The 21,678-nt window shown below is 59.4% G+C and overlaps 1 protein-coding gene across 3 annotated transcripts in view; it reads left to right on the top strand.

The window, feature by feature from the left end:
- Nucleotides 1-1,456: 1,456 nt before the first annotated feature.
- The window catches only part of FAM207A (family with sequence similarity 207 member A), a 36,859-nt gene continuing 16,637 nt past the window's right edge, over nucleotides 1,457-21,678 (top strand). Inside the window, exons 1-2 of one of the 3 annotated variants that reach the window (XM_030329541.1) lie at nucleotides 1,457-2,502; nucleotides 10,061-10,169. In XM_030329541.1, the coding sequence (XP_030185401.1) occupies nucleotides 10,073-10,169 (97 nt within the window). In that variant the 5' untranslated portion in view covers nucleotides 1,457-2,502; nucleotides 10,061-10,072. The other 2 variants (XM_030329540.1, XM_030329538.1) reach the window with 2 other exon arrangements.

A 21,678-nucleotide genomic window follows, 5' to 3' on the forward strand; every position in this document is an offset into this window, starting at 1 on the left:
TCTCTCAAAAAGAAATAAAACATTAAAAAAAAAAGAAAATGTTGGGGTCAAGGAAGAATTCTTGAGGTGTCTTCGGTGCAAAAAAAGGTAGTTTTTTTTAAAGCACGGGGACAGGACCCGTGGGCAGGAAGAGCTGCACTGGGGCTGTGAGGGGTGACTGATCATATACTTTCAAGTTGGGAGGGGGTCAGGGACAGGGTAGTCTCTACGGATTTGGAAGCAAGGTGTCAGGACCTTGAGGGGCTTGCTGCTGTTAGGAAAAGGTCATTTACTGTCTAGTAAAACCTTACTCAGGAGACCCTTCAGATGTATACCAGGGGCCATATGCTTGGAGGAAGATGGCTAACCTATACCTTTGGCAGGTGTGTGTGTGTGCGTGCGTGTGTGCGTGTGTGTGTGTTAGAGATAAAGGAAGTTTCCAAGGGGTTTTTACAGGATCCTGGAGGTTGGGCTAATGTCAAACTAAGGTTGCCTTTTACCCCAGCAAAGAATTAACATAGAGGCATCTAAGCTCCCAGAGGGAGGTCACTCTGCCCGTCCAAGTACTTGTCAATGGCTCGAAGTTATAAGGAAGTTTAATTTTCTTCTTTAGCCTTTGTTCTCCACATCAGTGCCTACCTTGCCTAAGTCACTCCGATGCCTGGCCACCTCCCTGGGTGCGTGCGACCCGGATCTTCCTTTCCTGAGTGAGGCCCCAGCATCCTGAGACACCCCCCTCCCCAATCCGGCCAGGCAGGGCTGAAGGGAGCCGAGTGCACGGGGAGAGGAGCTGGAGGACCTGGTTGGCGGGGCGGGGCGCTGCCGCCGGGAGGCTGGTGGCCACCCCCGTGACCACCCCAGGAAGGACGTCCTGACCCTGGGCACGTGGCGAGGGCAGGGTTAGGAGTCCATGTCCCGGGGCCGTGACTGCGCGCGCCAAGCTGCAAGGGGCCGCTCTCAGCGCAGCTTCCGGGGGTCTGGGAAACCGGCTGCTTCGTCAGGCAGTCCCTCCGCGAGGGCCCGGGGGACACCGAAGAGCGGCGGGGCTGCCTGCACCTCCCGAGGGCCCCCCCCACCGGCCCCGGCGCCCCGAGGCCTTGAGGCCGCTGCCCAAGGGCGGGTCCTGGGGCAGCGCGTCCCCGCAGCCCCGCGTCTGCGCCCGGCGGCCAGCCCAGCTCCGCCCGGAAACCCCGACGCCCCGCGAGCGCCCTCAGGCGACGAAAGAACGAGTCGGCGAGAAAGCAGAGACTCCGGGTCCCGCAGGGAGGGGGCGGGCGGAGACGCGGCTGAGCCGTGGGAAGGGCGGAGCGGCGGGGAGGGCGGGCCAGGGTGGCCTCTGAGCGGAGGTCGCGGCCTGGGGGCCCCTCTGGGGAGGTAGGGGTGCTGCAAGCAGAGACGGAGAGCAGGGCTAGAGGCAGGGGCCCCGGGGTGGGGGTGGGGGACTTGGGGTAGAGAGAAGGGGGCTGTTGGGTTGAATGTGGCAGGGAGAGGGGGAGCCAGAGAGGATGACACCTCGCTTTTTGGCTCGGGCAGCTGCGTGGGTAGCGTTCGTTGGAAGGCGGATATACTGCTGGGGCAGGGACAGATTGGGATCAGAAGCAAGAACTCGGTTTTGAGATTTTCACTACATTTTCAGGTGGAGATGGAGAGACCCAGCTGCAGATGGCAATGTCAGGATAGCAGGATAGGGTGTGGAAAGCACGAATAGGACGAGGGCATCCAGAGGGACCATGGGACAGATGGAGAGAGAAGGGGCCCCAGGACTTTCAAAGACTCCCAGCTGGTTCGTTTTGTTGGACTTTGTTTTCCCTTTATCGAGAAAGCTTGCATTGCACAGAAGAGGCAAAAAGCAAACCCTAAAATTGAAGCTGTCCCTCAGGCCTTGAGCTGGCCGGGTGCTAAGATCACCCACCACTGGGTTAGACAAGGGACTGTGTCCCTGGAGCCGGGAGCCAAACCTTGGCCTCCCTGCCTCCCAACGGCTCAGGAGAGGAGGCGGGTTGGATGCAGAGGATACCGGTGGGTTAGCGATTAGGTCATCAATGCCGGAACCCTTAGAACGGAGCTCCTGCTGCAACGTTCCCTCCCTCCCTGCACGGACTGCGAAGCGGCACGATCCTCCGGGTGCCCGCTGAGTTTCATCTGTGCCGATGCGCTCTTATCAAAGAGCTCATCTTTGCATTCGCATGACCTCAGTAATCACCTCCGCACTCTCGTATTATATCACGGCACGGCTGTGGACCTGCACTGTGGCACGGCACCAGAGAACAAGGCTTCTCTCGTGACACCCTCTGAAAGAAGTCGTAGGTGCTGCTGGATGGGTATGGACTGGGTTGTGGGTGCCACCTTCTCCACATTCTAGAAGGCCATCTGCGGGGCTGACTGACACCCACTGCATCCAGAAGTACAACCAGTGCTGTTCACAGCCGGGCAAGAGGTTCTAGCTAAAGGAAGCTGGGTTCTCCTTTAGACCAGCCTGGTCTGGCAGATGCTGGTCAGACATCCACGCTGGCCACCGGGCAGGTAATAGCAGGACGGCTTTTACAGAGTGGGGAACGCCAAGCCTGAGAAGGGCTTCTGGGGTTTCTTCCAGTGACACATTTCTCTGTGGCTTCAGACTGGGTCCGTGCTGTGAAGTCACCCCTGTGTGTTCTGGTCTGATGTCTCTGAGGTGCCTTCTTCATCTACAAATGGCCTCATTCACTGTTGGAACGTTCTGGAACTGGATAGGTTGGCTCCCGCATGGCGTGGCCAGAGACCACCCTGAACGGGACCTGCTATCAACCCAAGTAGGACGTGTCCACTTGCCACGGTTTTGCCTTTTCTAGAGTATCATATCCTCAGTAAAGCCTAGAATATATAAGTGGATATGAATTCCAGCTGGTTATGTGGCCTCGAGTAAATCACAGATCCTGTCATCTTGGCCTTAAGCGGCCCATGTGGTCATGTGTCCAACCCTCGCTGGGTGAGTACCTCTGTGTCCTTCCTGAGAAATGGCACCTGGCTTTGCCTACAGCAAAATCCTCTCCGAAATCCATTTCGTGTGGGTGGATTTCCACCGGGCTCCTGGACAGGGTTGAGTGGTAAGTGTGAGCACCCAGGACCTTCTCAGTGTTGGGGGGGAAGAGGGAGGGAGACAGAGTGTGGCCGCTGCTCTGCCTGAGTCTGGACTCCTGTGTGGCCCCATCCATAGCCTGGTTTGTGCTATACTTTGCTCTAGATTCGTCGGCTTTGTGTCTCCAACAGCACAGTGGGCTCCTTGAGGATGGGTGTCACACCCACCCAGAGGTTGTTTTCCTGAATGCACCGTCCGGGTTGGATACGTGGGAGCCCCTGAGCTCAGAAAGCAGATGGCGCCTGTCAGAAGGGCAGGACTCACTCAGGTCCTGGTCCCGGAGCTTCCCAGCCTGCGATCTGGCATCGCTTTGCATTTAAATGGTCGAGTTACACCAGTCTCAAGGAATCGTTCTGGGGAGTAAATGAAACCATGTAGAAAAAGGTGAACACGAAATAAATGTTCAATTAGAGTTAATTAACTTAATTAAGTTAATCAAAGTTAATTAAGACAAATGGACTAGCTCAATCAAGGGTTGTTGGGGTGCCCTTAGATTCAACCATATTCCCTCTCAGTTCCCGACTTTAGTCCCCCCCTCCCTCCCCTCGCCCTGTCCTGACTCTCATTTTGCTCCCACGGTGCTTTTGGAGGGCACAAGGGCTGTGTAGCAAACACACTCATGTATTTTTTTTTAATGTTTATTTACTTATTTTTGAGAGAGAGCGTGGGCAGAGAGAGGGAGAGAGAATCCCAAGCAGCTGTCAGCACAAAGCCTGGGGCTCGATCCCACAAACCGGGAGATCATGACCTGAGCAGAAAGCAAGAGTCCCACACTGAAGAGACTGAGTCAGGCACCCCAACACACTGGTGTATTTTCAACGTGCTTGGTCCCCGACCCGGCGGTACCCGTCATTCTCCCAGGTGCTAGCGAGGCCGCCTGGATCCCCGCGAATGCCCACACCTGCCCCGGGCGCATGCGCGGCGCCGGCGGGGAGAGCGCGGATCTCCGCCTCCCGGCTCCGGTTTCCGCCCGGTCGGGGGCGCGCGGGACCAGCTTCCGGCCGGCGGTGCGGCGCGCGCAGACGGTTTCCGGCCGGCCGTGGGTGTCGCGGGAGCATGGGGAAAGTGAGGGGGCTGCGGGCCCGGGTGCACCAGGCGGCGGTGAGGCCCGCGGGGCCGGCGGCGCCCGGCCCCGCGCCCCCGGCCCGGGAGGCGGCCCCCGCGCAGGCTTCGGCCGGCGGAGTCGGGGCGAAGGTGAGTGGCCTCCGCGGACCCCGGGGCGGTGTGGCTGAGCACCGAGGTCCGAGGGGACCCTGCGGCGGGCACGCCCATCGTACCCGGCCCTGCGCGGCCCCCTCCCTCGCTCAGTGATGTTTTCGGGGTTCGTCCGGGTTCTAGCCCGTTCGCCTCGGCGCTTCCTCCTGCGGGTGGTGGTGGGCCGGCCGACCACGTGTTGTAACGTGGGCGGGCCCGCGGGCGCGTGCACGCGCTTAGCCCGCCGCCTGGAAGTGGGGGGCTGGCGGGGCCGAGGAGCGGAATGCGAGCGCGAACAGCCTGGTTTGCTCTTCCCTACGGCCCTGACCTCCGTTCCGACCAGGGACGCTCAGCTGCTGAGGGCGGAGCTGCCGTTTTAACACGCGGTCTGGCCCTTACGAACACCGTGTTGGAATAACACCGTGTCATTCACGTGTCCTAAAACTCGCTCCTGTGAAGTGACCCGTTCAGTGGGCGTTCTTTAGTGTTAGGTTCACAACGTAGTTCGGTGGTCCCTACACATTTCAGAACATTTTCATCACCCCAAAAAGAAACCCTGTACTTATTTTTTTAATGTTTGTGTATTTAAAGTTCATTTTTGAGAGAGAGAGAAAAAGCGCAAGTGGGGGAGGGGCAGAGAGAGACTCTCAAGCAGGCTCTGCATTGTCAGCACAGAGCCCCATGCGGGGCTCCAACTGGAACCGTGACCTCGAGACCTGCGCCGAAGTCTCAGGCTGGACCGACGGAGCCCCCCAGGCGCCCCTAGAAATCCTTACTTACTATCAATCATTCTGGCCAGGACGAGTCCACTTCCTGTTTGCCTGCAGCTAGCTATTTGTGTCCAAAATCCGTTTTGTGTGCGTGGGTGTCCACGGGGCTCCTGGGCGGGGTTGACACGTGAATGCTGGCGCCCAGGGCCGGTGTCGGTGTCGGGGAGGAGAATGTGGCCGCTGCCCTGGCTGAGTCTGGACTCCTGAGCCGCCGCTGCGGGTGGCATCCGTTGTGTGCAGGTTTGACCGCGCTGACTTTTCGGATGTGGTGCAGTACCGGCTGTGGCCTTGTGTGCCTGGCTTCTTTCGGGTAGTTTTTTCTGAGGCTCATCCTTGTTTCTAGAGCAGTCGTGTTTACGTTTCATTCTTCTTATGGGTGAAAACACTCCATTGTACGGTTGCTACTCTGCCACACCACGTTATCTTTATCGTTCCCAAGTTGGTGGAAAGGTGGTTTCTAATTTTGGGCCATCGTGGACGATACTGCTGTGGACATTGGGAGTGGAATTGCTGGCTCGTATGGAACTTTGTGTTTAACACAGTGGCTGCCCCGTTTTACATTCTCTTCAGTAACATATGAGGGTTTCACTTTCTCTGAATCCTTACCAATACTCGTTATTGGCCATGTTTTTGATTACGGCCATTCTGATGGACGCGAGGTGGTGTTTCATGGTTTTGACTTGCATTTCCCTAAGGGCCAATAATGTGGATCATCTTTTCATGAGCTTGTTGTCTATTTGTGGATCTTTTTTTGGAGAAATGTCTGTTCAAGTCCTTTGCCCATTTTGAAATCGTGTGTTTTGTTGTTGAGTTGTGAGAGTTCTTTCTATATTCTGGATGCTAAACACCTACCAGATATATGTGGTTTGCGTATTTTTTTTTTCTAGTTCTGTGAGGTGGTGTCTTTTTTTATTTTCTTTTTTGGTATTATCCTTGGAAGCACAAGTTTTCATTTTTTATAAGGTCCAGCTTCTTTTCTTTTGTTGCTCGTGCTTTTGGTATTGTGAAAAGTCAACTGAGGGGCTCGCGGAGCGCCGCAGACAAGATTGCATGGGGACTGGGGGAGGTTGAGCAGAGTTTGGTCATGAAGAGAACCTTTGTCACTTCATGTCCTTTAGCAATTGATGTGGGGCTTATGATACAGGTGTTTCTGTCTCTTCGGTGCAGAGAAAGGTAGGACCTTCGTGCTGTGTAACTCCCTCCCTCTCACCCCCTTGCTGTGCTGTTCCTGTTCTGCAGGCTGTGTCTGTACGTGTTACAACCCGACCTTAGGTTCTTACAGTTACCTTTTGTAATTAGCTATATGTTTACCTGTAACAGGCTTCTTGTTTTGTTTTGGATTATTGTCTGGTAACGTTCCTTTTCAGCCTAAAACACTTCCTTAATGTTTCTCAGAAGGCAGGTCCGCTAGCGACAGATGGTCTCGGCTTCAGTTTCTGTGGGATTCTCTTTATTTTACGTTCATTTTTGAAAGATGGTTTTGCCGGATGTGAGATTCTTGGCTGACTTTCGTCTTTCCGCACATTGAAATGTGATCCCACATGTTCTGGTCTCCATTGTGTGTGAGGTCAGCTGTCCGTCGTATTGGGGTTCCCTGTGGGTCGGGGGTCCTTGTTCATCTTACTCCTTCCAGGTGGTTCTCGTTGCCTGTAAACAGGACTGACGTGTCTCAGTGTAGTTCTCTTTGTACTGACTCTGTGTGGAGTTTCTTTATCCTGCGTGGAGTCTTTGAGCTTCTTGCGCGTATCAGTTAGTGTTTTCCTCAAATTCGGCAAGTTTTCAGCTATTACTTCTTTGGATATTTTTCTGCCTCTCTGTCTCTCTGGTACTTACTGGGGACACCCGTAGGCATGAGTATGGTGCTCGAAGACCATTCGTCTTCCTGCGAGGCTGTTTCTCTTCCTTTTTCTGTAAGGCCTCTCCTTTCGTATTTCCTTTCGTAGGGCTCTGTCCTTTTTCTCTGTGTCCTTCCGCTTCTTGTTGGCTGAGTTGTGGTGGGGGCGCGGTGGGGGTACGGAAATCCTTTCTTCCTCCAGCTGGGATAGGAGAGGCTATCCACCTGCAAGGTCTAAGGTCAAGTCTGTCTCTTCCCATTGGGCCTGCAAGTTGACCTTGAGTAGGGCTGCAGCTCCCCCTGCTGGTCCCCTGACTCCCTTTATTAATCTTCCTAGTGATGTGTGGTAGCACTGGGCGGGGGGAGGGGGGTGTTGCCTGGTCCTTTTACTTGTTTGTTGGCCTGGCTCTGAACTATGTGAGGTCTGCGTGCAGCCTCTCATCTCTCCATGCTCTTTTGTTTTTATCTTTTAGCCTGACCAGGTGGGTTTGTCTGAGCCACTTACTGGTCCAAGATTGTGCTTGAGGCCCCGTGTCCCCTTAGGTGTTTGCTTCTTACCACTGGATGTACGTGTGTGGCTCCGGGCTGCGGTCACAGTTCAGGGAGTTTCCATTTTTGATCCGCTTCCCAGCAGGGACCAGCGGCTTGGAGACTCGCTGTGATACTCCTGGCCCCGCGCAGCCTTGAGCCTCACGCAGCCTCCAGCTGCCGCCGCTGGGAGTCGCCCCTGGGCCACAGCGGCTTGTTGGTGAGCCAGCGTCTGCCCGGAGGCTGCGCCTGGGCCCCCGTGCCGGTCGGCCTCTGCCCCGTGTTGTGTTTGGTTTGGGGAACACTTTCTCGTGTGCCCCGTACGGTTCTGATTGCCCTTGGGAGGCAGCCTAGACCTCCGGCGTTGACCGTTACCCACAGGGCGCTTGCCTCTCTTTCTGATGTGGCCTCTGCTGTGTGCTTACCTTGTCGCTGCTGGTGTTTTGGAGCTACGGAGCACCCCCACCGTCTGCCTGGATCTCCGGTGTTTTCAATGACGCCCTAGACTTGTGAGTCCCCACAGTCCATTCCAGATAAAGTCCCGCCTCTGGCAGGACCTCTGTGCCCACACGAGGAGGGGGGCAGGGACAGCCTCAGCTTCTCCCTGTTGACACCCCTCTCTATAAGTGGGCGCCGGGGGGTGGCCCCTCGTCATCTTCTTGGCTTGTTAGTACCTGTGGCCTCGAGAAGCTGGGATGAGGGGTCAGAATTACTGTTCTCAGCCTTCCCTGCCTCAGGTGGTGCTTCTGTCCAACAGGTGGGGGCGGGGCGGGGCGGGAGAAGGGATCCCCACCGGCTGGCTCACCTTCTTGGACTAGTGCCTGTGGCACAAGGTGGGGGGATCGTTGGCAGCTGGGAGCTGGGGAGCCAGGAGTAGAGCTCCCGAGGGAGTTTCTGTAAGGCGGGGGTGGATAACAGGGCATAGCTCTTAAGCCATAGATTCTGTTCTTTTTTTTTTTTTTTTTTTTATCTTTGTTTATTTTGAGAGAGAGCAGGATGGGGGGTATGGGAGGAGGCGGGGTAGAGAGAGGGAGAGAGAATCACAGGCAGACTCCATGCTCAGCACAGAGCCTGACATGGGGCTCGATCCCACGACCCTGAGATCATGACCTGAGCCGAAATCAAGAGCTGGATGCCTGAGTCACTGAGCCACCCGGGCGCCCCAATAAATTCTTTCTGTTCTTGATGAGACTTTTAGTTTTCTTCAGTTAAATGGTTGTTGGGGGACAGTCTGCCACACCCCTCTCCCTGCCCATCTGGCGGAGGTTCCATATAGCCCTGGCTCTTAATCCCTGTGCCGGCCAGGCCAGGTGGGATTCTCACGGTGGGCAAAATCCTCCTGAGCTCAGGACACAGCCAAAGTTCAAGGGAAACAGCCCACCGTGAGCGAGAGTCGGCATCAGAATTAGATGCCGTGAGGGCAGAAAGTGGAATTATCAGATGGAGACTGTGAAATAAGTACGTTCAGAGTGTAGAAGTAAGAGAAGTGAGGAAAGAAAACGTCGAGACTAGGCAGACGAGAAGAAAGAAGCCACAGCTGGCACCTGTAGAACGAAGGGTGTAGCTGTTGAGCTCTCACACGGAGTAGGTGGACTACTAGTTCCTAGCCACGTGACGACACTGTGGTCCTCCGAAGACGGTTAACAACGCAGCATCGACACCTGTCGTGTTGAGTCCCGACCCTTGAAGCAGTTGGATGTGGAGTACCACTGTGAACGGGGTCTGAACGGCTGTGCAGAAAGACGCGGGGATTGGCCGTGTGCACCCTGCCCCTAGTCTCCTGTGGCTCCTCCTTGGCGGGAGGACGCTGCCGCGCTGGCCTTCCCTGCTTGGTGCTCCCAGCCGCTCCTAGGCTCCAGCGTTGCCCCTGTGAGCTTTCTGTCTCTTATTTACTGACTTTCCCTCCCACCCTGAGAACTCCCGAGGAGCGAGTCTGGGCTTCTCTCGCAGGTGTTCTGTGCGAGCTCCGGGCTGCAGGCCAAGCCCACACCTTGGGCCAGTTTCTGCCTCACCCCAGTCCTGTCTTGGTCTGTGGCTCCCCTGGGGGTCAGTGCTCCAGTCCCTCTGGGGTCCCTGTCCTGGAGCTGGACCCGAAATGAGTCAGGTGGGCCTGGGAGGTGGGCTCAGCAGAGTGTGACTGGCAGTGACTGGGAGGGTTTTGAAGTCTCCGTGTGGGGCTGATCTTGTGTCGGAAGCTGACCTTGGGGGGAGACGATTGAGGGGGAGCAGTGGCTGTGAAATGGGGGAGAGTGCTATGGAAGAATGAGGTGGCGCGGGTTCGGAAGGGAATCTGCTTCCCGTCCCAGTGCTTCTGAACGTGGAGCTCGTGTTTCTAGTCGCTGCCAGTCCCGAGTCTGAGACGGTCTGCACGCCAAGAGCCAAGCCTATTTGGTGGTTTGAGGGGGGCGGGAAGACGTGCTGCCTTAGGGCCCCAGGGTGTGAGCTCCCACTGGCCCCCAGGCTCAGCTTCGGCGGGGGGGAGGGGGGGGGGCAAGGGTTACCTCCCCTAGGCCCTCTGAGCAGGAGCTGGCCCAGCCTTGCTCTTCTGAAGGCCCCCCGAGGGCTCCCCCTGCTTTGTGTCCGGCCTTACGTTTGCATTCTGGAGCCACAGGGAAGTCTCACGTCTTCTTTCCTTCTTAGGAATGGGCTTTCATGAACACTGATGTTTTTGCCGGGACCAAGATAGACCCCAGTGCCTTGGTGCAGAAGCTGGACCCAGACACGAGGAGCGTTGCTTCCATCAGGAGAGGTGAGAATGTGCGGCTAAGGTCTGGGTGTTTGTAGCACTGTGCCAGGCTGGGTTTAATGTGCTCACGTGGGGGCTGGGGCAAATTTCAGGTTAACCTATACGTTGCTTGTTTTTTATTTATATATTTATTATTTTTTATTAAAAGTTTTTTTATTTTTTTAATTTTTAAACTTTTATTTTTTTTAATGTTTATTTTTGAGAGGGACAGAGACAGAATGCGAGTTGGTTGGGACAGAGAGAGAGGGAGACACAGAGTCCGAAACAGGCTCCAGGCTCTGAGCTGTCAGCACAGAGCCCGACGTGGGACTCGAACTCACTAGCTGCGAAATCATGACCCCAGCTGAAGTCAGACGCTCAACCGACTGAGCCACCCAGGCGCCCCTAAAATTTTTTTTTAATGTTTGTTTACTTTTGAGAGAGAGAGCGCGAGCAGGGAAGGGGCGGAAAGAGAGGGAGAGAGAGAGGATCCCAAGCAGGCTCCACACTGTCATCGTGGAGCTCGAACTCCGGAACCGTGAAATCATGATTCGAGCCAAGGTCAGGCGTCGGATGCTTAACTGGCTGAGCCATCCAGGTGCCCCGTCTTCAGGAGTTTTTTTAAATTGAAGTTACTCTTCCAGAGCTGACAGATGTCTTCCCCCGCATGCCACCCTGTGGCCTCTCCTCCAGCCTGTCCCACCTCCCCCAGTGGTTGTGAAGCTGTCGGCCTTCTGCCCTGGGATGGGCTCTGCCTGTTTGGTCGTATTGGTCTGGGCCGGCATGCCGCCTGCCTCTTGGGGCACTGGGTCTCTCCCTGCACAGGCCGAGCGCTCTGCCGAGTGGGCGGGCGGCCAGGCGGGGGACGGGGCTGCTTGGCCCACGCTCTCACCTTCTCGTTTGCTCCACCCGGTGGTCCTTGTGAGCGAGTGTCGTGTTTGTGGCTGCATAGCTGTGGCTGTGTGCAGCCCAAGGTAGCAGAGGCTCAGCCTGGAGTGACCGAGCCCGGACAGATCTGTTGTCTGATGATGAGCGCCAGGCTCTTGCCACTTGCCGTGGCCCTTTGACGTCTCCCCTCCACCCAGAGGCGTGGCGAAAAGTAGCCGTGGAACGTGTGGCTTTTGTTCCTGTGGCAGCTGACCGACATCTCAGCGGGAGCCGTGTCCACTGAGGTGCAGGGCACACAGATTCCTACTTCCCTGAGAGGTGGGCGCTGCAGGGGAGAGGTCAGCCGGGCTGTCTGTGGGCACGGGGACCCCGAGTCCTGCGCCTGCTCCCGGCCTGCCTGTAGCGGGGTCTCTGTGAGGGGCCGGCCCCAGGTGGAGACCCAGGGCAGAGAGTGGGAGAAGCCGTCTGTACGCCTGTGCCCTGAAGGTTCAGAGGGAGTAGTGGGGACGGAGCGTTAGTGCAGGTGTAGACCGGCATGGGACCCTGATGATCCGCGTCGTTGGCTGCTGGATTTTGGAGCATCTGTTCACTTGGTCTGTCAGGTGAGCGTGGCATTTGCCGGGCAGGCGTGCCCCGCGGCCTGCCTAGGAGTCGCGTGGGGCTCCGTTAGCCGTGCTGGCCAGGCAGCGCTCCCGTGTCTGAGGGGCCGGCGCACCTTGTCCCCTTCACGGATGGTGCAGGGTGGGGGGGTGTGACAGTGTAGGGGCTGGACTCTCCCTTTGCTGAGCTCGGATGATGTGGCCCCACCTGGGAGTGGGGTGACGGCAGGGCCTCCCTCTGGCACTGCTGGCCCGGTTCCCTGCAGGGCACGGTCTGCTCCCCTCTCTCCCCACTTCTCTCCTCCCTCCCCTCTCCGCCTCTCCTGCACAGGGAGACCGGCTGAGGCTGAGTTCCCACCTTAGGGGTATCCGCAGCCAGCACCAGCGGCCCTGAGACCCCACCCAGCCCTGTTGAACCTGGTTTTCATCACTCTCCAGTGCATACCGGCCAGTAGCCTAGTGGCTCCCGCTTGGCCTTTATAGGAGCTCAGAAGCCCCTCCCATCTTTTCTGGTCTCCTCTTGAAGATCCTGGATCCCAGACTGGTCCTCCTGGTTACTGGCTATGTATGGCCAAGTCCCTGCCATCTCCTGGTTGGGTCCTAGCAGCCACTGCAGTCCTGTGGGGGCCTCCGTGGGAGCCCCTGCCGCGGCAGCGCCTTGGTGTGTTAGCTGACCTGCCGGCAGATCTGGGACCTTGCACTCACTGAGCAAGTCTTCTGCTCAGCAGACAGAACTCGGTTACCTCTTGCCTTTGCACTGAGTCTGAGGGCTTTTTAGAACATTCCGGACCACCGTAGGTGGCGTTGGCTGCTCAGGGAGCACGGCCACCCAGAAAGAGCAAGATGTTACTTTCAGCAAAGGGAACGCTAGAAGTCTGGGTGATGGGGACCTGAAAACCATAAGGGAGGTGGCCAGGAGGAGGGGAGGAGAGAAGGAAGGAAAGTACTTTGTTTTCTTTATGAGCTGGGCAGTCAGTTGTGGTCACAAGAAGAGACGAGAGCCCCTCAGGAAAGATTGTGCTGTACTATCAGGTCCTGGAGACGGGGACACAGCACCCAGGGCCACACGGGTGGACGCACCAGCGTGGTTAGGATTGTGTTATACTCTCAGGTCCTGGAGACGGGGACACGGCACCCAGGGCCACGTGGGCAGACGCGCCAGTGTGGTTAGGAGGCTGAAGATGGGAATTGGCTAGCCCCCAGCCGGAAAGGTGTTTTTTTAGGATATCAAAATGTCCTAAAAATGTACAGAAAATTAAACATTTACAGAAGGAGAGGGCCTGGACTGTGGGTGTGGAGCTCAGAGCATGGGGTGTGTTGGGCAGAGCCGTGAGGGCCTCAGGGGGAGGCAGGGGTCCTGGGGACCCTGAGATGGGCAGGTAGCTTGGGGCGGGGCTGCTGAGGGTTCCGAGCGTGGGCTCCGGAGCCTGGAGAGCTGGCAGCTCTCAGCGGGGGCACTGGGTCTGCTCTGGGCCTCGGTTGCTTATCTGCAGACGGGACATGTAGTACTGTTTTTGTCCTGTTTGGCCTGTTTTGGTGAAGGTGGGTTAGCAGGCGGGAGGTGTTAGCAGCCCGGACACCTTGCTTGGTTTTAGTCCGTGCCCGGCTCAACGCTGCAGAAGGCACAGCTCCTCCCTGCTGGCCCGCGGTGTCCGGCCGCCTCTGGTGACAGGTGGCAGTGTTCCAGCCTCTCCCCACCGCGCCTCCCTCTTTGCCAGCGGCTCTTCCATCTTGGCCTGGGTCACCTCGCCTCCCCACCGGCTGGTGCCCTGGGTCCCACGGGGAGACGATGGGCCGCGTGGCTCCCCTGGTGTGAGCTGGGGCTGCTGGCCCGGGGCAGGTGCAGGTCCTGTGGAAGGTGGCATCTGAGGACTCAGCTGCGGCTCAGTCACCTGCTGGGTCGTGAGGCCGAGGGTGTCTGTCGGCCTGGATTAGCGCGGACGCGTCTCTCCCACGAGTCCTCACCCTGAGCTGAGTCACAAATAGAACTGCTGTCTGCCTCTGGCCATGAGGCCACCCCGTGCAGGGGTGTGTGGTCCGGAGGCAGCCGAGCCTGCTCAGGGAGGAGCCCTGGCCTGCTTGTAGGTCCGTCCCCTGGCGTGGACAGATGCCTGTTGTACGTCCCCACCACGTGCACGCCTGTGGCCCCCCTTGCCCCACATGCACACCCGTGCTCCTCCTCCCCTTGTGCGGACTTGTGCTCACACACAAGGGGCCTGTTTGGCCCCGTGGGTGCTTTGCTGGTGGCGTCTTTCCTGTTTGTACGTAGAGCCTTTGGGAGCCCTGCTGGCCGGGGAGCCGAGTCTGTCCCTCCTTGGGCCCACCTTCCATTCCAGGCAGGGGTGCTGGGCTCCCTGTGGGAGACCCCCTGGACTCTGTGTGGTGGCCTGTGGCCCCTGTGGTGCCCCGTGGGGGCAGGAGGATGTGGTGTAGAGCCACAGGCCACCCCTAGTTCCTGCTGCAGCCACCCCCCCACCCCCCATCCCCGGGGGAACTCGGCTCTGCCCTGGGGGTCGGGGTCTGTGGGCTCGTGGGTCTGGGTGTGAAGTGGCTTCGAAGCTCCTCTGCATCCATCTTTGAGGGCCCAGGGCAGGTCTGGGGTGAGCGTCCAGCTCCCGCGTCCTTCCCTGGCACGGGACACCCTGTGCCCTTCCTGTTTCTAGCCGTGTCGTTCTCTGTGCTGCAAAGTCGCAGGAGACAAGTGCAGTGTGTTCTCACACAAGCACCCAGGGTGTCGGGCCAGTACTCGGTCCGGGGCCTGAGCCGGGCAGTGCCGGCCCCGGGACTCAAGCCCAGCGAGGCAGGCAGGCTGGGGCAGGCCTGGAGGAGGATGGGCCTGGCCAGGGCTGTGGGAGGGGAGAATGTCAGCATCACTGCCGAGCACGGTGGACACGCTGGGCCGGCGCGCAGGCTGCCAGGAGGCACTCTGGGGGCTGACGAGGCTGTGGCGGGAGAGGGTAGGGAGGTGGCGCTGGGACCAGGCCGGCCCCGGGCTGCGGAGGAGGGACGTTGCTGCGGGGACCCCCGGAGCGGGGGAAGCCCACACGGAGCACGTGTGCCCGTCCTCTTCATCTTCCGGCTCCGTGGCTGCAGTGCTGTGACCTTGGCTTTCAGTTGGGAGCAGGTGCAGGCGTGAAGCCTGTTCACCAGAGGGCGGCAGAGCTGCGTCTCTTTTCAGGCCAAGCCCGATTCCGAGAGGCCGGTCCTGCCGCGGGGCGAGGAGCTCCCAGCGCGGATTCCCAGGGCTTTCCAGGCGCCGTCTTCAGGGAGTTTGTAAAGCTCCCCCTCCGAAGACTTTTCACTCCTTCTCTAGTGTGAGGGAGGGTGTGACAAAACCCACCCAGAAAGTTTCATCGCTTCTCCCTGCGCCACCTCGAACGTGAAACGTGCAAGAAGAGGGGGTTCTTGCTCTCTGGGCCTGGGCCCAGGCCAGGAACGTGGGGGCCTTGCTGGTGGCCGCCTGGGGACTGCTTTGGCTGAGGGGGTGTCTGGTTCCCCCGTGGCCTTCGTGCCGTCTTGAAGCCCACAGTGGAGGCACCCCGGAGCTCTTCAGTAGGCGGTGCATGCTGTCCGCCCGTTGGAGGTGGCTGCAGGCTGCTGGCTGTGAGCCCCTTTGCTGTCACCTAGGCCTTTCTTTGGTTCCTCGTTGGGGGTGTAGGCCCTGGGCGGGAGCGCCTCCACCCACCCCAGGGAGTGCGCCCACTGCCTTCAGGGGCGTCCTGACCTGCAGGGCCCGAAGGTCTGTGCACGGAGCAGGCGGACGACTGGGAGGCACGGTCTTCTGCTCTGGGCCTGCTGGCTGCTGGAGGGTGGCTGGCACGCAGTCTCACGTGGTGGGGCAGGAAGGGGCCCCCTGTCGGCTGTTCTCGCCTCCGTCTGCCTCCAGCCTGTTCTTTTTAACAACAGGAAGCAGGGAAGGGCGAGGTCAAGGAGGTGGCCTGGAAGGGCCCTCCCCGGATGGTCTTGAGAGGGCCTGGGTGCGAGGCCTTGGGGCACGGGGCCTGCTTCCTGCTCCCTCTGTCGTCAGGGATTTGGGAGGAGGAGCGTGGGTGTACTTTGTCCTTCCTCCCCACTTTGGGACAAGCCAAGGCCGCTTCATTTCTGGTACCTTCTTCCCGTCTCTGGACGGGCTCTTCGTGGGAGGCCAGCCACGGGAGGACGTGGCCGATGCCCGTGGGCGGCGTGGCCTGGCCGTGCGAGGACTTGTGTGCACAGTGTGTGCTGAGAGGGATGAGGTGCCGAGGAGTGGGGGGCACAGCAGCACCCCAGAGTGGCCGCAGCTCGTCCTCCGCCCATCCAGCTCCTGTGCTTGGGGAACGCGGCTGTGTCAGGCTGAGCAGCGAGAGCCTCCGTGCCCGTCCCACCCACCCTGAGCACCGTGGGGGCTGAGATCCGTGCAGGTGGGGGGCCTGGTGCTTGGAGGTGTCTCTGTTGGGCCAGAGCAGGGTAGGCGTAGTGTGGTGAGCGTCTGCTGAGCGCCGAAGCCCGCCAGGCACGGGCTCAGTGAGCAGCGGGCAGGCCCCGGCCAGACCCTGGGAGGCTGGAGCGACCCTCCTGCCAGGGTTCTCCCTGCCCAGCTCCAGGCCGTCTCTTGGGGTCCCTCTCTCAGAGCCTCAGCCCAAGCCCTTCCTCCCGATGTTGTCCAGCACTGGTGATCCAAATGCCAGCAGGGCTGCCCAGCCCACGTGGGACACCCCCGGCATGCCTGGGCTCCAAGGGTCAGCGTGAGCCGCGGCAGGGTATAGGCCCCGCCGGTCACGACTCTCACCGGGTCCAGGGCCCCGAGGATGGTCACAGCCCCTCTGAGCAAGGAGCCCCTCCACCCTCCCATGAGCGGTCTCTGGCTTGGCTCGGGGTAGACTCGGGTAAGTCAGCGCGCAGCTGTGTCCACCCCCAGCACGACGAAGGGGGACCGTTGCAGTGAACCGGGCAGCTACCCTGCAGGACTGAGGTCCGAGGTCCCGCCTGTCCGTGGGAAAGAGGACCAGGACCGAGGGGCCACACCCCACTCCACAGCCAGGCCACGAGGAGCCACGCTGCAGGGCCTTGGTGTGCCTGCTGGCTGAGGGCCCAGGTCTAGTCTGGGTCAGCCGCAAGCCCCGGGGGCGCTTGCACACGGCACTGGTGAGGGGCGGTGCCTGCACTTGCCTGGGACCCTCGATAGCTCTGTACTCGTCCCACCCCGACCGGCAGGCACCGAGCTGCTTCCTGTGGAAGGAGCAGTGCTGGCGTGAGGACCCGCCCGTGTCGGATGCTCTTTGTCGTCCTGGGGGATCGGGGGGCTGAGCTCTTCCAGCCGGGGAGCTGTGGATTGCTGTCCTCTTAGCCTGGCGTTCTCGTGGGTGGGCGTGCGGTGGGCGTGCTGCGGGGTTGGCCTGCTGTGGCCCACGGCCGGCCCTGCCCGGGAGCGTTTCCGCACGGCCTCCGGTCGGTGTTGGCGGTTTTCTCCGTCTAGTGAGCCGTCTGTAGCGCCGGAGCGTTTGTCCCGGGCGGCACGTGCTTCAGAAACTCCCTCTGCCGTCTCGGCAGGTGGTCAGGAGCCAGTCTGCCGGGTCGCATCCTGCCTGCCGCTTTCTCGCTGGTGGCCGGAGGCCGTCTGTGACTGGCTCCCTCATCTGCAAGAGGGGCTGCTGGGGGACCCTGTGAGTTCATCCTTGCAGAGCTCTGATGGCAGAGCGTGGCCCCCGCAGGTGACAAGGAGGCTCATGGCGACCCCGCCTCCTCTCTCCTGGAGCCTGTGGTGGTGGCGCCCGTTGGCAGCATGGCGGGCTGAGTGTTCATCAGACCGAAGTAGCTTGTTGGATTGAACCTTCTTAGGACTTCGTAGACGTGTGGGCGGGTGGTGGGGTGCAGCCGTCTCGGGGGCCAGCATCTTGCTGCAGCGGACCTCTCCACGCACCGGAGGCGGGGCAGTGAGAGGTGGGGGGAGAAAGCAGATCTGGGCCCGCTCTGGGATCTGAGGGGAGCAGGAGGGGCCGGGCTGTGGATATGGCGCTCCTTCGTCCTGTTCTTCGAGCCGTTGGCTCCACGGAAGCCGGGCCGACGCGTGAACGGACGCCCCGAGTCCACACCGAGCGTCCGCGCCGAGCCCTGGCCGAGGGTTGGAAGGTAGGGGCTGGCTTCCCCCTGAAACTGCTTTTGTGAAAGGTAGCGCTTCGTGATCGGAAAAGTACCGTGTATTACAGGAAAGACTCAAGTCTACATCTGCCGCCAGGGACCGCTGTCCCTCTGTCCCCGTGTGGGGTGTTGCATTTGTGACCTCCCTGAGTGACCTCCCCATGCACACAGACTGACTTGGTTAGAGCTGATGTTGCCTGGCCCATTTCAGGAAGGGGCCAGCGGGCCCCTCGGCCGAGCTTGCCTCGCTGCTCCTTGTCCGGACAGGGTCCCCACCTCGCGGGGCAGGCTTCCTGGGGGAATGTCCATCTGGGGATGGTCCTGGGTGCCCCCTGTGAGGTTGGCGGGATGCCTTTGTCCGGTTGTCCGCACACAAGCGGGAGGCCTTCCTGGCCATGCAGAGAGGCGGCCAGCCTGTGTGGAGGGATGGTGCCCCTCAGGGCTGTCTGCCGTGGGCGTGGGGATTTCTGGAATTGTGTCCTGGGGCTCTTTGTCAGCAGAGTTGGGCCCAGTTGCAGGCAGGTCCTTGGGTGCTCCTGAGAGCCTTCGCTCCTCTCCCGCCACTCCAGAACCTTCCTTCCGAGGAGGGCCGCTGTCTTTACAGTGCTGTCCACCAGCGGTGGTCTTTGGACCCGACTGGGCGCGTGGGCTTGTATGGCCGTGTGGGGGTCATTGGGTCACGAAGGGTGCCGCTCCCCCTGGGGCACAGCTGTGTCAGGGGCTGGAGAGGACGGGTTGGGAGATGCTGCTGAGCACGTGGCTGCTGTTTCTAACCCCGGCCCTCTGGACGCGGTGGCAGGGAGCTATTTAAGGTTCTCGGCGCCTTTCTGCTGCACGTGGAGCCCAACAGCAGCCCCCGCCGTGGCCGTGTGCTGTCACTCGTGTCCTTGGTGGCTGCGAGGAGGCCATTCCTTCACATGGTCCTGCGCTGTCGGGGCTCAGTGCCCGCGGGCCCGGCAGCCGCCTCCCTTTGGGCACCTGCACCCTGTCTGCGGTTTTCCATGGCCCACCGCAGGGTGCTCGGCAAAATCTGTGAGGTGGGGCCTCCTGGCCTCTTCCCAGTTGATGGGTCCTCACGTCCCTACCGCTCAGAGGGAGGCCCTGTCACATAAACGTGGGACGGCTGAACCTGAGCGTGGCCTGCGCTTGTCTGTCTGCCCGTGACTTTCCCCCCGACCGCTGTGCGGGCTCGGTGGTGGCCGCGGTCAGGGAGGGCGCGTGCGGTCTCTGGCGGGGAGCCCTCAGCAGGGCCTGTCCTCGCCCCACTTCAGGATCATGCCGGTGCCTGGTACACCGTGGAGGGGAGGCCAGAGCATGTTGTGTGCACGCTGCTTGGGTGGCCCTCGGGGCAGCTCGCCCGATGTCCCCTTTCTTCAGCCCCTGCCCGAGGGAGACTGACCTCGGCCTGAGCGTCCCAGGGCGGAGGCACCGCCTGGCGCAGGTTGGACTGTAGGGGTGCTGTCTGTAGGCCTCCTTCCCTGAGAGAAAGGGGCCCGTGGCTGTGAGCTGTTTGCCTCCATGCTTGGAATCCAGCCGTCCTGCTCACTGTCCCTCTGGCGCCTTGTTCTCTGGAGGGTTTCCCCCACCTGGTTCCTCCTGCCTGGAGGAGGTGGCCTGGAGTTGGTGATGGACATGGGCCAGCTTGGCAGAGGTGAGGGGTTGCGGGAGAGCAGCCAGGAGGTACTCTGGTCATGCCGGGGGTGGGACAGTCTGCCCCGAGGAGAGCACGGCAAGACAGCCCCAGCCCCTCTGCCCCTGGGTCCCGGTCCCGCCCGGCGGGCTGGCGGGGCCCCCTTTGCGGCTGCAGAACCGAAACCAGCGGCTGCCCATCGGTCTTCAGTTCTGAAAGCAGGGACAGCCAGGTTATCCTGTGTCTTCACGTTAGAAGTTGGTCCTAAGGGTGTTGAATCTGCCCTTTTGACGCACACAACGGTTTGTGGCCTCTGGGAGTTCATCACTGGAGAGGTTTTTCATTAACAAAAAGGGTGCTTTAGCAGTAAAACTTGGTGGGTGTGTTTTTGTAAATATGTTGACGCGGCCTCTTTGGTTAATAATCTTGCCACTCTTCTCCCCACACGTTGTCTCTGATTAGAGCAATTTGTCCCCAATTTTTTTTGGTATCTTTGCTGTTTTTTTTTTTTTTTAAAGTCTGTCTCCTTATGGGGGTGCAGTGTAAGTCATGAAGAAGAGAGAGAAAGGAAGGGGAGGAAATCTAGCCGCACCATCCATAGGTGACCACCTGCCCCAGCCTTGCCGTGGTGCGGAGCACGGGCCTTCCCTGCGTGGCTGCATCTCTGGCCGCCTGGTGCTGGGCCAGTCCCCTCCCTCTGGGAGAGCCCACGGCGCTCGCCCACCAGTGGCTCCCTTCCTAGAGTAGGTGTCACGCCACTGCCCTCCCTAGTGGGTTGGGAGCGTGGCACACGCTAGTGTGGAGACTCAGTGCGGGGACTCCCCGCAGCCGTCCCCACCGCAGGCTTTGTTCCCACCCCGTGTGCGCGCATGGCCGGCCCTGGCCCTTCACTTCCCTGAGTGCCAGGCATGGTTGCCCATCAGCACGAGGTGACCTCGTTCCTCTGCAAGGCTGTTAGGGTTGTCATGTGAGGGGATGTCGGGTCCCCCATCTTTGTGGATGCCGGTGAATGTCTTTGTAGACAAAAGTAGCAGTGGAATTGCTGAGTCAGATGCACAGACATTTAAAAAACCAGTGAACAGTTTTGGGAGCTAGATGGCCCCTTTGCTCCCGGGTCTGCATCCCAAGGCCCTGCGTGTGGCCCCAGGTGTTGGTGCTGCCTCGGACTGGGGTGACTGGGGATCGGACACAAGGAGCCTATAAAACAATGAACGTCAATAGACGTCGCCTCATGGCTTTCTCAAGACGCTGCCCCGTGGGAGCTCCTGCTTGGCACCTGAGTGGGCCTCTGCCTCCGGTTGGAGCCGGCTGGTGCTGACCTAAGTCTCTGCTCACGTGAAGGGGGAGCAGTGGGGGCAGGTTTGTAAACCGTGCGCTTCCTTAGAAGTTCCATTAACCACGTTTCCGTATAAGCAGCCTTTTCCTGCACCTCATTTTTTAGGCTGTTTGTTTTTATTATTGATTCAGGAGAGCTATTTACATAGGAAGGAAGAGGCCTGTTTTGTTATGTATAGGTGTCCCCTGTCAGTCATGCTTTTTGAGTTTGTTCACATAACTTGTTGCAGAAGTTTTTAATTTGTATGCAGTCAAATCGGTGTTTTCTTTGTGTTTTGTACTCTTTTGTGTTTTTTGCAGTACTTTTATGGTTTTGTTTTTTATTTATATATCTAATCAGTTAGGACCTTATTTTGATGTACGGAAGGACGGGACTGATTCCCACTTTATTTCCCCCAAATCTGTGTCTTAGGTGTGGTGGGAGTGTCGGTGTCCCGAGATGGCCTTGTCCACGGGGTTAGTCTCACCGACCTGCCTCGGAAGCGGTTCTGACACCTGCAGCTGCCTGTGCCCGAGCGTTTGCGCACGTTCATTGGTGCCGTGAGAATAGCTTCTTGACGTCATTTACAGGAAAACTAATTATGTATTGACTCTCCTCCCAATTCCATGAGAGCAGAAGCCCTGTGATAACGCATCAACCGTGTCCTCCCCGGACTCAACACCAGGAGCCCAGGGCCCGTCTTCCGCACGTCCCGCACGGGTAGCAGGCTGTGTCGGAGGCGGGCCACTGGGGTGCAGGCATGTGGGCGTGGCTGGGCCGGCCACACGGGTTCCTCGCTGAGCTCTGTTGACTTTGTACTTGGCCCCCACGAGGCCGGTGTGCCGCAGAGGTGGTTCCCCTCTTACAGACGAGGAGACTGCTGTGTCGCTCCCCCGAAGAGCCGTGTCTCGCCAGAGGAGGGTGCGTCTTACCGTCAGCCTTTCCCGTCAGAGCAGCCCGTCCCTGTGTTTGTGCCCGCGCTTT

The sequence above is a fragment of the Lynx canadensis genome, chromosome C2, assembly GCF_007474595.2.
Source record: "Lynx canadensis isolate LIC74 chromosome C2, mLynCan4.pri.v2, whole genome shotgun sequence".
NCBI lineage: Eukaryota > Metazoa > Chordata > Mammalia > Carnivora > Felidae > Lynx > Lynx canadensis.